This window comes from Henckelia pumila, chromosome 2 (assembly GCF_033568475.1).
Source record: "Henckelia pumila isolate YLH828 chromosome 2, ASM3356847v2, whole genome shotgun sequence".
Classification (NCBI taxonomy): domain Eukaryota; kingdom Viridiplantae; phylum Streptophyta; class Magnoliopsida; order Lamiales; family Gesneriaceae; genus Henckelia; species Henckelia pumila.
In genome coordinates, this window is record NC_133121.1 from 81,459,763 (window position 1) to 81,475,861 (window position 16,099).

Below are 16,099 nucleotides of genomic sequence, written 5' to 3' on the forward strand. Positions count from 1 at the left end.
TTGTCTTATCCTCTTCAAAGGAGTTGATTTATGTAATAATATCATGTCTGAATAATTTCTTTAAAGCCTCTTGTTCTTTCATGCTCATATTTTATAATTAAATTTATATACCATACGCATTAAGGTAGAAAACGAATTAAGGCTGTGCTGGGTGTCGTTGAAGGAGCTTGTGCAGAAACCATCTGTTGCGACTGCGTGGTTGGAGTGAGGAGCACTTCGTAAAACTCGGCAGGTATGACCCGACGACATTTTGGTCAAAGAGGTATTTAAATTTATTTCATCTTACGGAAGCATGTTGGACCCTAATTCGGAGTATATCGGCTGGAAATTTTGCGTAACTGATAATCTTGCATGGCCGGGACTGGTTCGATAGGTTAACGATGTCACGTACAAAGGATTAGTTGCTAAATAATATTTAATTCAAAAATGGGGACCACTAGGGAGTTGAAATAAAGAAAATTGTGGTTAGGGAGTTAAGATAAAGTTTGAAGGGTTGGTAGGGATTTTTAAATCATTTACCCTATTTTTTTATGGACTAGAACTTTATTTTATTTTATTTTATTTTATTAGGCAATTTAGATTCGGGAATCATTTGACGCAATCGACGGTATCCGTTGGATTAAGCCGCAATCAGATCAACGGCGAGATTGGATCCAACATCGCGTTTTAAAGTTTGCGGCGATCCACGGAGGCCTGAGCGCATCACAGATCCCAACTCCAAAATCGTAAGCACTCTCCATCTTCTCTCTGTACAAATTGTTTTTTTTTTTTTTTGTATCTATAGATTTCCTAATTTCTAGGTTTTTTTTTTCGGGGTTTCTTTCTTTTGTTTCATGCGATATCTGTCGGACCCAAGAGCACTTATTTCGTACACTATTTCAGCCCGACTACGTTGTTTGATCTCTGTTCTGAACCCCAGCTTTTGCGATTGGGTGGCATTTTTTCTTGGTTTTTTGCATTCTAGGGCTTCGTTGTGATGTTTGGTGTCCTGGGGGTCAAACTAAGATAGTTGGATTTAGGGCTTGGTAGTGGCGTGTGGTTTGTTTTGATTTGATTAATCTTTTGCTGTTTATCTTGCATTTGAGCAGGATTTCGAGTAAGCTTTGGGGGATATGAAATTTATCAGTGTAGGGTGATTGGGAAACGAAAACCTTTTCAAGTTTCGCGTTTTGAATTTCAAATTATTTTACTTTGTGGAGTCCTAAAGCTTGGTCTCTCGTTGGCACCGAGCGAAATATAGCTTGAATTCTATTTGGAAGCTTTTTTTTTTTTTTTTCTGGCATTTCGAGGAGAACTTGTGTATGAAGAAGAGCTGATGTGTGGGGTTGAAATTTATGGCACCTACTATTCCAGTAGATTACTCTGGGCAGAGGGAATCAAAGAAGCTTCGAAATACTCTGTCAGCTGACATGAATGGGAATGCATGGAAATTTTCCAATGGTTATTCCTCCAGGCCTGTGCCAGATTATCGGCAACCAGTGGAGGCAATGGCTGAATCAGAAGGCTTTGGTAGCTCAGGTCAGGTTGCTGGGGAGTTCACTGCCTCGGAGGACTCCTCTACTCCAACAAAAAGAAAATGCATTAGCTTGAATGTGGATACTTGTGATAGGTTTGGTCTGCAGATGCAGGTTTTGTCGGTGTCTAATATGTCAAGTTCGGAGAGGAAGGATTTGGAGGTGAGGTTGAAAAATGATCTTGAAAAAGTTAGGATGCTTCAAATGAAGATAGGTTCGTATGGAATAGGTGCCATGGTGTATGGACCCAAAACTGACAACCATGTTCACGAACGTGGGCCAGTTAGAACTGCTGTGGAGGCAAAAAAGCCATTGTCTATGAATGAAATGGTTATACCATCAGGGAAGAAAAAGGCCCCTACTGGTAAAAACGGTTTTCGTGCGAGAGGTGGACCTGTGGAATCTGGAAGAATTGAGATAACAAAGCAGGGTGCAACGCAGAATACTAAATGCATTATGTTGATGAAACAGTGTGAGACATTGTTAAATCGTTTGATGTCACAAAAGCATGCATGGGTTTTCAATGAGCCTGTTGATGTCGTAAAACTGAATATACCGGATTATCGCAGTGTTATCAAGCATCCTATGGATTTGGGTACAATAAAAGGCAAGTTACGCACTAACCAGTATTCCAATACAATGGAGTTTGCAGCAGATGTGAGGCTTACCTTCGAAAATGCTTTTACTTATAATTCACGGGGGACTGAAGTCCATTGTATGGCTGAGGAACTCAGTAGATTCTTTGAAATGAGGTGGAAAGCAATTGAGAAGAAAATTCCAGCCGCTGCAAGTGAATCCAGGGTTTCAAAATCCAGTGTTATTATTGAACAGCACATGCCACCTTCTAAGAAGCAAAAAACCAATTCTTTCAAAAACCAGGTCAATCAAGAGATTGCTAGGCCATTAATGAGTAATCTCGAGAAACAAAAATTGGGTGCAGAGTTGGAGGACTTGTTGGCAGAACTGCCCGACAGTATAATTGACTTCTTGAAAGAGAGTACGATGAATGGGAATCAAGTGAATGAAGATGAGATTGAAATTGACATTGATACTCTTAGTGATGAGACCCTATTCATGTTGAGGAAGCTTCTGGACGCTTATCTACTACAGAAACAGAAAATTAAGGAAAAAGTAGAGCCGTGTGAAATTGAGGTGCTTGCGTATAAGTGCTTTTTCATCTGGATACAAGTTTTATAATCTCATGCACTTATAATTATCTCCTGAATGAATGCATTTGATTTGTTCTTGACCACTCTTAAGTGTACCATTACAGATGTATAACCATTCGGGATTTAGTGATTTATCCGTACAGCCTTGCAAGGGTAATTTTTCTTCTGGGACAAAGTTGCATTTTGTTGTGGAGTTTAGCTGTCTTATTTTCTTAGCTTAACATCATTGTTTTCTTCATTTGCTTTCCCTAACAAATATCAGACAACGGGCCACCTTTGTCTGGTTCTCCTGCAAGGGGGATTGATAAGGATGCTGCGAGAACTGATGTCAGTAGATACAGTAATTCAAGAAGCTCCAGTAGTGAGCAAGGCTCCTCATCCAGTGGTTTGTGCTATTATGAACCCTTTATGCACTGTTTTATCTCATCAGTTTATAAGTTTTTATTATATATTGTTCAGTGTCATGTGAAATTTCAATGTTTGCCCTTCTGTGTTTGAATGTATCATGGATTATAGATATCATAATTTCCCTTCAGACCGGATATCTTTTATAGCACTGAATGTTGGTGTGTCTGTAATTTGAAATTAATTAATTAACATCTGCAGCATTTTAATATACCTTCATGCTAGGAACTTGCATTGAGAGTTTGACAAAGTACACACACTCTCTCTCTCTTGTATCCAAGTGCTCAAAGACCTTTTTAATATGATAAAAACGGTTACATCCCTAGCATGGCAAGAGAGAATCTTGTTAATGGTACTAAAGCTTTGAGCATAGACTAGTAGGTGAAAGAAAGGAGTAAAACCAATTAAATACGAGAAGAATATAAAGCATCACCAGTGACGCTTTTGGACTTTTATTTGCTAATCCTGTTGCATATTTATGGGTGCCAGTTTTTTGCAACTTTAACCACCTTCGAGATATTTTGGACCAGATCACCGGATTCGTGGAATGCTGAAAACCAATTAAATATGAGAAGAAAAGAGTAAAACCAATTAAATATGAGACGAATATAAAGCATTGCGAGTGACTTTGTTGGACTTCTATTTTGCATATTATGGGTGCCAGTTTTTCTCAACTGTAACCACCACGTGTTTAACCGCTTTCGAGATATTTTGGACCAGTCACGGGACTCGTGGACTGCTGAAAACCAATTAAGTATGAGAATAAATGAGTTAAACCAATTAAATATGTGACTAATATAAAGCATCGCGAGTGACTTTGTTGGACTTTTATTTGCTAATCATGTTGCATATTATGGGTTCCAGTTATTTTCAACTTTAACCACCACGTGTTTAACCACCTTCGAGATATTTTGGACCAGATCACTGGACTTGTGGAATGCTGAATTTCGACACTGTTGATTTTCTTTTAACAATGTTAAAAAGATATTACGGCCCTTGTCATGTTAAGAAGAGTTGTTTGCTATATGCTATTTAGCAATTCATAGCTTTACCTGCAACTGTCGAGTAACTTTCTGATTCGGTATCTGATTGAGACATGTTTCAAAAAATGATTTTTAATGGGACAGCATTTAAATCTATCCTGTTGAAAGTTTGCCATTTTTTGTCTTAACAGTGTTCTGTTTCGGAGATGGTAGATATTCCCTTCATTTCCATTCCATTACTTTCTAGTTTCTAATTATATTTTTCTTATTTGAAGGACCATAACATTGTACACATCTTAAAAACCATATGAAACACATTGCAGTTTTTCTTGATAACCTAGAATGAAGAAAAATACTATGCATGCCTTGGGACGTGAGTTCAAGTCTGAGCAAGAATTGAGTCTATTATTTTTGAATCTAATGTCTCTAGGTTTGCTGTTTATTCAGATACAGATTCTGAAAGTTCTGCTCCTGATGAATTAAATGTTGCCAACGAAGTGATTCCTTCGAGTACTGCTAATGTTAGTTTTCAGTTCCCTGTGTATTCCAATAGCTTCCTTCTCCTTCTGTTTTCCTTTTGTTATTGTTTCTTGTAACTGCCATAATGATGCAGTTACCTTTTGAACTTTCATTGGCCTGTGACTCTTATTTTCTTCCTTTCCATCATGATGCCAGGAAAATTTAGAAGTTAGTGCAGACGAGAAGGAAACTAACATTGGTTTTCCCAACAATGGAGGTAGTCCTTTTGGGTTTTGAAGAATTTTTCAATAAGCTCTGTTTTCATTCTGAGTTTGACATATATTTTGAGTTATCTGCAGATTTTTCGGACAGGAAAACTGAGCATAACTTACATTTAAGATCTTCACATGCCGAGCCTATTTTTCTGCAAGAGGGTAAGCAATGAAAAACCATGAGGAAATGTATGCTATTACAGTGCAGCATCATCTCACCAACCGGCTGTATAATTTTAGGGGAGAGTGCTCCACCAGAGAGGCAAGTCTCCCCTGATAAGCTTTATCGTGCAGCTATACTGAGAAGCCGATTTGCTGACATTATTATTAAAGCCCAAGAGAATTCCATTGAAAAAGTATGCATACAGATTTAGTTGATTTGTGAAATTGCAGCCTGCTGCATTCCATCCATCTCCAGCTATGCAGTATTACTAATAGTAACAGCTAAAAATTTTCAGGGAGAGAGACCAGATCCTGAGAAGCTAAAGCTTGAGAGGGAGGAGCTTGAGAGGCGTAGAAGAGAAGGTCTGAGTCAAAAAACAATTCTGCTGATGAATATATGTGATTTGAGTTGTATTCTTGCTCGGTGCATGAAATTGAAATGTTATCATTAACTTTGCTCATGAAATGGTGTTGTGGAGTTTTGTGTTATCAGAGAAAGCACGCTTGCAAGCTGAAGCTAAGGCTGCAGAATTGGCTCGAAGAAAAGCTGAAGCAGAAGCTGCTGCAGAAGCTAGAAAGAAAATAGAACTTGAGAGGGAAGCTGCACGTCAGGCTCTGCAGAAGGTAATAGTAGAGATTTCCTCTTAATGTGAAAAATTAAGGAACATCCACTGTTCCGTTTTCCTTTATTTAATCCTTGAGCTCTCAACAGATGGAGCAGACTGTTGAAATCAATGAGAGTTGCCGGTTCATGGAAGATCTCGAAATGTTTAGGGCTGCCCCTGATGAGCACCTGCAGAACTTTTCGGAGGAGAGCCCTGAAAATTCTGAAAACTGCCATGGTAGTTTCAAATTTCAGGCAAGTTGTAATCCGTTGGAACAACTAGGATTGTACATGAAGAACGATGAAGAGGAAGAAGAAATCGAACCTCACAGCGTCGCTGATATCCCAAACGATCCAGAAGAAGGAGAGATTGATTGATCGAATTTTTCGAATTTGTCAAGAGGTCACTCGAGAAGTGAATTTGAACTAAGCTCGATATATATCAAAAACCATCTTCCTTGAATTTGATGAAAATCTGTGTTGGCAATGCATATAAGGCAAATGTGTGTCCTTGTTTCTGTTTCTTTCTGCAACGACAGGAGTTGGGGCTTAATTTTCCGCTTCACATGATTTGTTACCGGGTCAATCTCTCGCAATTTTTTCATGAGAGATCAATTTTGTTGATTGGCACGACGTCTATCTTCATGCATGTGTGTGCCCGATCGATTGGTAATGTAGAGAGGATTTATAAATTTATCTGCGAATGCAGTTGCACATAGGTTGTTTCTGGTTCTGGGTGCAGATTTGTAACATTGCATGCTTTATGTGTAGCATGAGAATAGGATTCCAAGTAAAATTATTTTCTGCAAACTGTATTATATCCGTATATTTAGCAAAACCAGACCTTTCATAATTAAAAACCAAATCAAATCTAGAATTTCGACTTCGGCTCAGTTCGACTTTTGCTCACCTCTAATTTATATGATACCCGTTTTACATAAGAATTTCATATTCAACCAACGGCGAGAATAATGGTAAGATAGTTCATTGTACAACGATATTTACAACAATTATATTTTGAGATTTTGATATTACATTATAAATAGAATTTTTGTATTGAATTTTTTATGATGTTAGAATTGTTGTAAAATTTTGTTGTACATGTTGCATAACTCAATATCACATGTAGTTGAAAAAGATTAAAATTAAAATCAACTTCCAATGTACTTTTTTCGTAGCAACAATAAAAACACGTCGAGGTGAAGTCAAAGATCCCCGATTCAGGATTATAATGATATTATTATACATCGTGTTATAAAATAATTCCATTGTATAATGGAGAAAATTAATATTATTAACCTGTTTATTTTATTATGTATGATTTTCACAAAGAACTAATTGTACGTTTTCTTAGCATAGTATAACGGTATGACACCATGATAAAATTTCTGCAAATGAAACTCCAATAGAGGTTTTGGTGGAGTTCAGAACTCTCTCGAGTGATCTATAATTCTATTGAAGACAAATGAATGTTCTAGAATAATCGAAAAATGAGAGACTTGAAAATTATAAGGACATGCTAAGTATGAGAGAATGAGGTGGGAATGGAATGAACATTCGCAATTCATTCTCTATACTTATACAAGGGTTTGACATGACAATGGTAATAGTCATTCCATTCATTATGGATGAGAATGGTCATTCTCACCTCTCATTTCCATGTTTTATACAAATTTTTTCCATTTTTAGATTATCTAAACTAGTATTAACTTATATAATTATAAAAATTATTATAATAATATATTATAATATATACAAAAATAGTTATATTATTATTTATTATTATATTAATAATAATAACTTTTTATTACTATTTCATAGTATTATGATTTAATTATTTATCATTATTATTTATAAAAGTATTAATAAAAATATTAATATTATTTAATATTATTTCGAAAATAATAAATAATAATAATAATTACATTAGTAAAAATATTATTATAATTACATTTTATTATTATAATAAAATAATTATTATAATTATAATTATAAAAATATAAATATAAATTTAGATTTAATTAAACTATATAATGATAATTTTATAATAATTAATACATTATCAATAATAATGATATTAATAAAAAGTGTATGAATAACTATTATTTTGATATATGTAGTTAAAATATAATTTTATTATTAAAAATAATTTCATTTCATTCTTTTTTTCATTTCTACTGCTACTATCCGTTGAAATGGAATATAACAACCATTTCATTCCTAAACAACCATTTCATTTTCAATCTTATTTTATTCCAAAGTTGATTTCATGCCTACTTTATTCATTTCCAACGTATCAATCATACCCTAAGTTCATACGAAATGGTCTTGAATATGTTGTACAAGACTTGAACATTCTTAATTCACATAGAAAGATCTAAAATCTGCGATGATTATCTACACTATTATAAAAGTTTCTTGTAATTTGTAGAATGTAAATATAAGAATTCTAAAATACCAGGCAAATTAAATTTTGGTCCAATCAAACTTTATTTTGGAAAAATTGCAGAAACCAAAATATTTTTTGGAAAAAAAAATTTTGACCGATAGTGTGAAATATTTTGGAAAGTTAACCTTCACCACTAGATTAAGATGATCCAAGGCAACTTTTATTTATATATACATGATTAGGATTCATTTGTAATACACTTAACAGCTCGAAAGTTTATGTCTACCAACCACCTAAAATCACTATTAATCTATCTAAAATTTTTAAAATCTCAATGATCATAATTAATAATAACAACACATTCCGAGACAGAAATACATTAAATATTATTTTTTGAGTAGTTGATAGAAATGTTTTATGAAAATAATACATTTGGTATTGTTTTTTGAAAACCCTTCCTCACATACACATTAACTAATTCAAGAATATATTTATTAATTTTTAATAATTAGTATGACGCTTTAAAATTTTAGTTTAAAAAGATAAAAATATACTGCAATGTCCACAAAAGTCAACCAAAAGAATTTCAGACTAGGAAAGCAAATCAAAATAGTTATGACGAAAATTAATGACTTTAGAAGTGTATAAAATATTCCTATTTTAGGAGAAGAACTTATAGTCTTTAGCTTGTAATATGATCATCCTCAATGCACCAATTGGAGCTAAAATCATCAATAGAACTCCGACCACAATACATATCTGAAAAAATTTAAAATGATTATAAATAGTTTGAAATTCCTAACCAAAAATAACACCAAAAACAGCCGTAAAGAGTAAAAATTTGATGTATATACTTATATATACGTACCCAATTGATGCACCAAGATAAACTAAATCTTTTAGGTTTGTGCACTGCAAGCCATATAATACAAGGAAGCTGCAAGACAATATCAAGATTAACTATTTTTCAAATTGATATCGTAAAGTTTATACTATTGTTTTTCAAATTAAAAATCTAGAACGAAACAAGATTTTGAGCTGCTTACATAGTATGTAGTTGGAGCAAAAGCAAAACCTCCAAAGAATCCTAGAAGTCCACCAAAGAAAGGAAACGAAATTGCCAAACCCATAGTGACAGCTGTAATGTGGGTAAAACATATATTTTAGATCAAATGATAGATATAATTTTTAAATTTCATAAGTTCATTTTATAGCCGTAAATTGATCACGCACCTACGTAGATTGTACGAGTGACAATACGTAAAAGTCGTGTTGGGTTGAACTTCATTTTCTTCACCAAGAATGATTCTACCATATCAAATACACCCATAGCAAAAACCTACGAACTCGCAAATGTATTATATACTCTATTATATCAAAAAAAAAAAAATCTAATATCAAGATTAAAATTTATACCTGATAACTACCAATAACATGGATGACAACGAATATGTTGGCTGCAATGATAAGCCATACAGGTTTTTCTAGTGATATAAGGATGTTGTCTTCTACGTTTCTTCCGAATACAGCATAGCCGAGAAATGCTACCGGAAAATAGCACAAAGCCACAACGATATAGGCGATGATAACTCCTTTCATCATGGGTTTTTTGGATGGTTTTTCTGGTGTGGAAGGGATAGTGGCCTGGATTTCTAACACAACATTGTGCCCAGCAAAAGCAAAGGCTACGTCTCCTAATGCACTAAAAAATCCAAACAACCTTTCTGAGTTGTTCGATCCACGAGCTACATATTTTACCTCGCCCTCGCCGATCCCTTTATGCACTGAAGCTACCCAAGCTATGGTTGAATATCTGCAATGAATATTTCATGTATTTGTGAAAATCATTTTATAATAAATAAATAAAATTATAAGTCTAACTCGTCATACCCGACAGACATAATTGCCGCTGCTAAAGAGATCCCACTAATAGAGTTGAAATTGGGGAGATGGGAGAGGAAGAAATGGACGGAGCCAAATATCATTATGAAATACGTGAGTCGAATCGACTGATTGGGACGGACAATGTCGTGTATTTTCTTGAGCGACTTGCCGCCGGTGATCATATAAACAATGTTGACACCAACTTCCACCATGAGCTGTTGCGGCACCACCACCCAGAGGCCGAGCTTCTGGCCAAAAGCATGCTGGCCTAGCTCGTGGTATCGATCAAAGCGTTTACCAGGAACCATTTCATGCATTTCCACCATTTGCCAAAGAGTGTAAAGAGTGATGATCCATGACAAAACCATGACGGTAACGCCCGGTCCCCTAATAAAAATAGGGATTAGATGTTCAAATATTAAATTGAATTTCATTAAAAAAAAATTTGAAAAATATTATTGACTCAAAATAATTCGATGGCATTTAATTTTGGGGACAAATGCAGTAGGTTTTCCAACATGTCGTAAGAGTAGTAAAACTTATTTACTAAAAAATATAACACAGTTACACAAGGATCAAAAAATTTTCCAAACATCAAATTAAGAATTTTTTTCTTTTTCATTTTTTTTTAAAAGAAAAATTTAGAGAACAAAAGCCAAAACATTTCCGTGAAAATTAAACAAGCATTCAGTATGAATTAACACACAATTAATTACCGGCTATACTCAAAATAACAAAGCTATACTCAAAATAACAAATTAAATTTGCACGTCAAAAACTTATATATAAAGCTCACAAAAATCCAATTAATTTCCCTTACAAAAAAGTTTATATATGTTTGTTAAATCAAATAATAATAATATTCAGGAACGTACGTACCACCCGAGTTCGGACATGGCGTAGGGAAGACCGAGCACACCGGCGCCAACCATGGCCGTGACATTGTGAAAAGTAGAGTACCACCATTTCCCGTTCCTGGAGGACGTCACTGGAAGCCATTCGTTCAAATCTTTCTCTTTCTTTTTGCCACTCGATTCCACTGCTGCCATTTTTTTCTTTTTTTTTAAAGAGAAAAGTTATTAATAATGAGACTAATTAGGATGTCTATCGGTATATATAAGAGAATTTGAGAAATCTTTTCCAACAGAATGTTTTTGGACGGTATATAAAAAGAATTTTGCCAGAAATCTTTTCCAACAGAATGTTTTTGGAAATTAGTTTTGATTTTTTTTTTTAATTTAATTATCCAGTAGTATTAATAGATTGGAAATTAGTTTTGATTTTGTTTTTAATTTAATTATCCAGTAGTATTAATAGAGAAGCAGTTGTATCGTTCAAAAAGGGAGAAAATCTTTCCAACAGATTCTATTTGGAAAATTAGTTTTGACTTTTTTTTTAATTTAATTATCCAGTAGTATTAATAGAGAAGCAGTTGTATCGGGACGAAATCTTTCCAACGGATTGTATTCGGAAAATTAGTATTAACAGACAAGCATGCATTTGTTTTAATTATCCAAGAGAAGCATTTGTTATCGTAAAAAATAATAGAAAAGTAAATATATATATATATATATATATTAACAGTTTCTCCTAAATAATAGTGCTAGTGCATATGACATTTTCTCACATAAAAGGAGAGTGTTATTTACACTCCAAAAAATACTAATCACACTCCGCTTTAATTTTTTATTATATATTGACAATATTATTCTTTCTTATTGTTTAGTAAATTTCCAAATAATTCTAAAATTTAAACACATACCTAATATAAACTAACTTACTTGTATAATTAATAAACAAATAAATAAACAATCAATTAATTTTAGAGAAAATTTTAAAACTAATCTTCAAAATAGGAAAAAAATTATATTGTAAACCCGTTACAAATATAATTTATCATCATATTGATTGAATTCGGAGAATTTTTTTATTTATCTAATTTAATTTTTTAATAATACTATAGTATATTAAAAATGTAGAATATAATATTTATTTTTATTTCTTTATAAATATGTCGTGAATTTGTAATATTAGTTTCAGTATAAATTATATAATATTGTGTAATCACTTGATTTGGAAACCAATAAAATAAAATAATTAAAATTATAATAATCAGAATAATTTATTTCTATGTAATAAATTTAAGTAAATATTTCAATAAATAAAAGTAAATGAATACTTTTTTTGAACAAAATAAAAATAAAAAATATCTTTTCGGAACTTCAATCTATTTTCTGGTCAAATTTTCAAATATTTAATGAATTGAAATAATATAATATATATTCTTAAAATTAATAATGGAGATTATCATCATATAACCGAATCAAATTATACAATTTAGATAATAGTTAATATTTAATTTTATTTAACCAAAATTTTATAATATTTTGTAAAATTCAAGATAAACATAAAATATATAAATATTTTTGCAAGTGAATTGTTAAAATTTTATCGTTTGATTATATCTATCTAGTCTAGAATAAAAATATGAATGATTTAAACATAATAATTTTTATAATGAATGCAAAATATATGTTTGGAAGGTCAAACAAAATTTTATATGTATTTAGAAAGTCATAAATAAAGGTAATTTTGTCAACTAGTATAATAAAAATAAAATTTGGAGTGTGATTAACACTATTAGTAATTTATTTAAAGTATTAATCAAGTCTAGTGACACAGTTTATAACAGATTTATGAATAAGATATGATGATTAAGTGAGTTAGATTTCGAAATCTATATCTCGAAAATATCAAATGCTACATCCTATGTTTTGGATATATTTAATGAATGATTACTCAAAAAGAAAATTTCGACAAATTTATTATATATTGTTTCCTAAATATTTTTTTTATTGTTTACAGATTGTTGGGGGAAAAAAACAGAATATCTGCATCTGTCAAAAACGCGTATGCCCCAAAAATATCTGTTTCTTTTTGGAACGATCCATCCATTAAGTATCCACAAAATTAGAATAAATATTATCTTAATATAAATATTTAAATCTAACTTATCTTATCTTTCACACGCACTATATGCATATATATATATATATATATATATATATATATATATAAATTTATGCTAACAAATTTTCATGTTATTTTTACTCTTCAGAATAATATGACAAACTAAAAATTCAAATGTACGTTTAGTTCGTCAAAAAAAAATTCAAATGTTTAGATAAAAATAATATTTAGTACTTTTAAAAAAACTGAAAAATAGATTAATAGATATAAATACAGATAATTTACGAATAACTTAATTATCTGGAGGACCTTTAACCTTATCGATATATTTTACGCATAGATGTGATACAAATTTGTAATTTGTATTTAAACTTGAGGTAAGGCTCTCTATTTTAGTTATATAATAATATAGAATAGATATTTTTAATATGAATAAATTGAATTAAATACCTTCTGCTCGCTAATTTGTGCTCTACGATGTAGTATTTTGGATATGATAATATCTTATTACCTCATTTAAATAAAATTACTAATAATTGGAAAAAAAGAAAAATGCTACATGTACACCTACTTGTTTATTAATACTCGAAATTAATATCTCTTTCAAACGAACACCTAATCTCTTGCCAGTTAAAAAAGAAAATCAAAACTAATATTTCCAAAAGAAAAAAAGAGATTATGTTGGAAAAGAAACGATCAAGTGTTAGCAGAAGTTGAGCAGAACAAATAAATTGACCTTAAGCAAAAACATTCAAAAAAATTATAAACCATGAGCAATATTGTTTGTAAAGCTTGGGGCCAAAATGTCAATAGTTCACAACATAGAACAACCTTGTTAATAGACAAGGTAAGTTGGACATTCTAAAAGAAGGTTTTCCAATGACACACAAAATGTAATATTAGCGAGCACAAGGTATTTAATACAATTTATTCATATTATATATATATATATATAGAGGAATTTTCCATTGCCCAACCATGTTTCTCCACTTGGTCCGCGACCACTAAAACCCGGTAGTGGGTTTTAGTGATGCAAAAAAAAAAAACCACTAAAATCCACTACCGAGTTTTAGTGGTCGCGGACCAAGTGAAAAAACATGGTTGGGCAGCTGAGCATTCCTATATATATATATATATATATATATATAACTAAAATAGAGAGCCTTATTGCTCAAGTTTAAATACAAACTAGCATAGCCGCACACGCGTTGCTTGTGTATGAAATAATACAATATACTTAGTATATATGTTATATATAAATATTATATTATTTTCAATAATTTTTAAAATTATGTTTTTTCATTTCTAAAATAATATAAAAATAAATTTAAAAGTTACTTATCATTCTATCCTATCTATAATGGTTAGTTGAGAAAAAATATGTAAATATATAAATAAAATCTATTTTAATTATTTATATATATATAATGTAAAGGATAATTTTGGAAAAAAAGATGGTGTCCTCCCTCTAAGGTACTCAACTTTTATGTATAGTATAACTACCGAGTTTTAGTGGTCGCGGACCAAGTGGGAAAACATGGTTGGGCAGCTGAGCATTCCTATATATATATATGTATATATATATATATATATAACTAAAATAGAGAGCCTTATTGCTCAAGTTTAAATACAAACTAGCATAGCCGCATACGCGTTGCTTGTGTATGAAATAATACAATATACTTAGTATATATGTTATATATAAATATTATATTATTTTCAATCATTTTTAAAATTATGTTTTTTCATTTCTAAAATAATATAAAAATAAATTTAAAAGTTACTTATCATTCTATCCTATCTATAATGGTTAGTTGAGAAAAAATATGTAAATATATAAATAAAATCTATTTTAATTATTTATATATATATAATGTAAAGGATAATTTTGGAAAAAAAGATGGTGTCCTCCCTCTAAGGTACTCAACTTTTATGTATAGTATAGATGTATAGTATAGATTACAATTGTATCACATCTATACGTAAAATATATCGATAAGGTTAAAGGTCCAGAGTAATTAAGTAATTCGTAAATCTGATCATTTATATCTAATTTATTTTTCAATTCTTTTTCAAAGTACTAATTAATATTATTTTATTTTTATTTAAAAATTTGAAGATTTAGTTTATCATATTATCCTAAAATTAACACGTATACAGTTAGACAAAAAATACTGAAAATGCAAAGTTAGTATACCAAAACTCACATCGAAAAAGTTAATGGACCAAAACCCAAAGGGATAAAGTGTTACTGGACCAAAAAACTTATTTTTCCTATAAGGATATATAATATTTCTCGAAATTTTCTTTTTGAGTAATCATTCATTAAATATCCAAATATAGGATGTAGCATTTGATATTTTCGAATTCGAAACTAAATGACACACACATTGTATGTATATAATTACCATTTTTTTTTACCATAGAATTCAAATCCAAATAATTAGTAATGTAATTAGCTTAAAATAAATGAATGTGATTAAAGGGGTAAGCGAGTCAAGCTATTTCGGAAGCAACTCGATCAAAATTCGACTCGAGATCGATTTGATCGAGGTCAAGTAACTCGAGTGTTTTCCTAAGTCAAGTTCTGAGTTTCAATTATAATTTGTACTCGAGTAGCTTGTGAGCCACTCGAGTTCTATGTTATATATAGTCAGTCCATGAAAAATCACTACAACAAAAATCCAAATACACAACACCTCAAAGACAACGGTTTTAATTAAAACCGTTGTTTTTTAGCTTTTAACAACGGTTTTGATTGGATCGCTTTTGTGTTTTGGTTTATATATTTTTTTGTATTTTGGTTTCTAAATATGCTTCTTTTTTATTTTTCTTAGTGTGGGGATGCTTAGTTGATTGGACAGACAAATCAGAAGATAAAGATGGATGCGACTTTCTTGAAGAATCTCTATTTAGAAAAAATGATCGATGTAGTTTCAAGTTTATCAAGATATTAGCATAGCTTTAGTTTCTAGTGTGCATGAAATTAGAATTCAAAATTTGAATATTGAGTAATTTACAATACTGAAAAATTGTATATTAAATTTTATTTTCAAATTTTAAATTTTGAGAAATTTATAATATTGAAAATTTTATATTTTTTATTTTATATTTGAAAAAGACAAGGGTGAAAAACCGTTGTTAAATGAGTTTTAAAAACTGATGTTAAAGGCCCTGTTATTAAAAGTGTGATAAAAATACAACAGTTTTTAACCGCTGTCTTTATGAGCCAACGACAACGGTTTTTCACCGTTGTGAAAACGTTGTCATTGGCTAAAAAAGACAACG

At 31.2% G+C, this 16,099-nt stretch overlaps 2 protein-coding genes across 2 annotated transcripts; one reads left to right on the plus strand and one right to left on the minus strand.

The window, feature by feature from the left end:
- Window positions 1-613: 613 nt before the first annotated feature.
- LOC140880994 (transcription factor GTE10-like) lies at window positions 614-6,042 on the plus strand. The gene is made up of 11 exons (XM_073285931.1): window positions 614-725; window positions 1,089-2,666; window positions 2,788-2,836; window positions 2,946-3,068; window positions 4,519-4,592; window positions 4,747-4,807; window positions 4,890-4,964; window positions 5,043-5,158; window positions 5,261-5,327; window positions 5,458-5,588; window positions 5,677-6,042. The coding sequence occupies exons 2-11, from the start codon at window positions 1,335-1,337 to the stop codon at window positions 5,944-5,946; spliced, it is 2,298 nt and encodes a 765-aa protein (XP_073142032.1). The 5' UTR covers window positions 614-725; window positions 1,089-1,334; the 3' UTR covers window positions 5,947-6,042.
- A 2,404-nt stretch (window positions 6,043-8,446) lies between these two features.
- Window positions 8,447-10,954, minus strand: LOC140881489 (lysine histidine transporter 2-like). The gene is made up of 7 exons (XM_073286846.1): window positions 10,721-10,954; window positions 9,848-10,228; window positions 9,374-9,770; window positions 9,191-9,296; window positions 9,004-9,095; window positions 8,826-8,894; window positions 8,447-8,716 (listed from the first exon to the last, which is right to left on the minus strand). The coding sequence occupies exons 1-7, from the start codon at window positions 10,888-10,890 to the stop codon at window positions 8,618-8,620; spliced, it is 1,314 nt and encodes a 437-aa protein (XP_073142947.1). The 5' UTR covers window positions 10,891-10,954; the 3' UTR covers window positions 8,447-8,617.
- Between the last annotated feature and the right edge of the window lie 5,145 nt (window positions 10,955-16,099).

What these genes read in the sequence shown, in the direction of transcription:
- LOC140880994 (XM_073285931.1), top strand. Translation starts at nt 1,335, where the DNA reads ATGGCACCTACTATTCCAGTAGATTACTCTGGGCAGAGGGAATCAAAG. An exon ending in AAGAGAATTCCATTGAAAAA is followed by an intron (nt 5,159 to 5,260) that starts GTATGCATACAG and finishes AAAAATTTTCAG; the next exon opens with GGAGAGAGACCAGATCCTGA. An exon ending in TGAGAGGCGTAGAAGAGAAG is followed by an intron (nt 5,328 to 5,457) that starts GTCTGAGTCAAA and finishes TTGTGTTATCAG; the next exon opens with AGAAAGCACGCTTGCAAGCT.
- LOC140881489 (XM_073286846.1), bottom strand. Translation starts at nt 10,890, where the DNA reads ATGGCAGCAGTGGAATCGAGTGGCAAAAAGAAAGAGAAAGATTTGAAC. An exon ending in GCCATGTCCGAACTCGGGTG is followed by an intron (nt 10,229 to 10,720) that starts GTACGTACGTTC and finishes TATTTTTATTAG; the next exon opens with GGGACCGGGCGTTACCGTCA. An exon ending in TTGCTCCAACTACATACTAT is followed by an intron (nt 8,895 to 9,003) that starts GTAAGCAGCTCA and finishes ATTGTCTTGCAG; the next exon opens with CTTCCTTGTATTATATGGCT.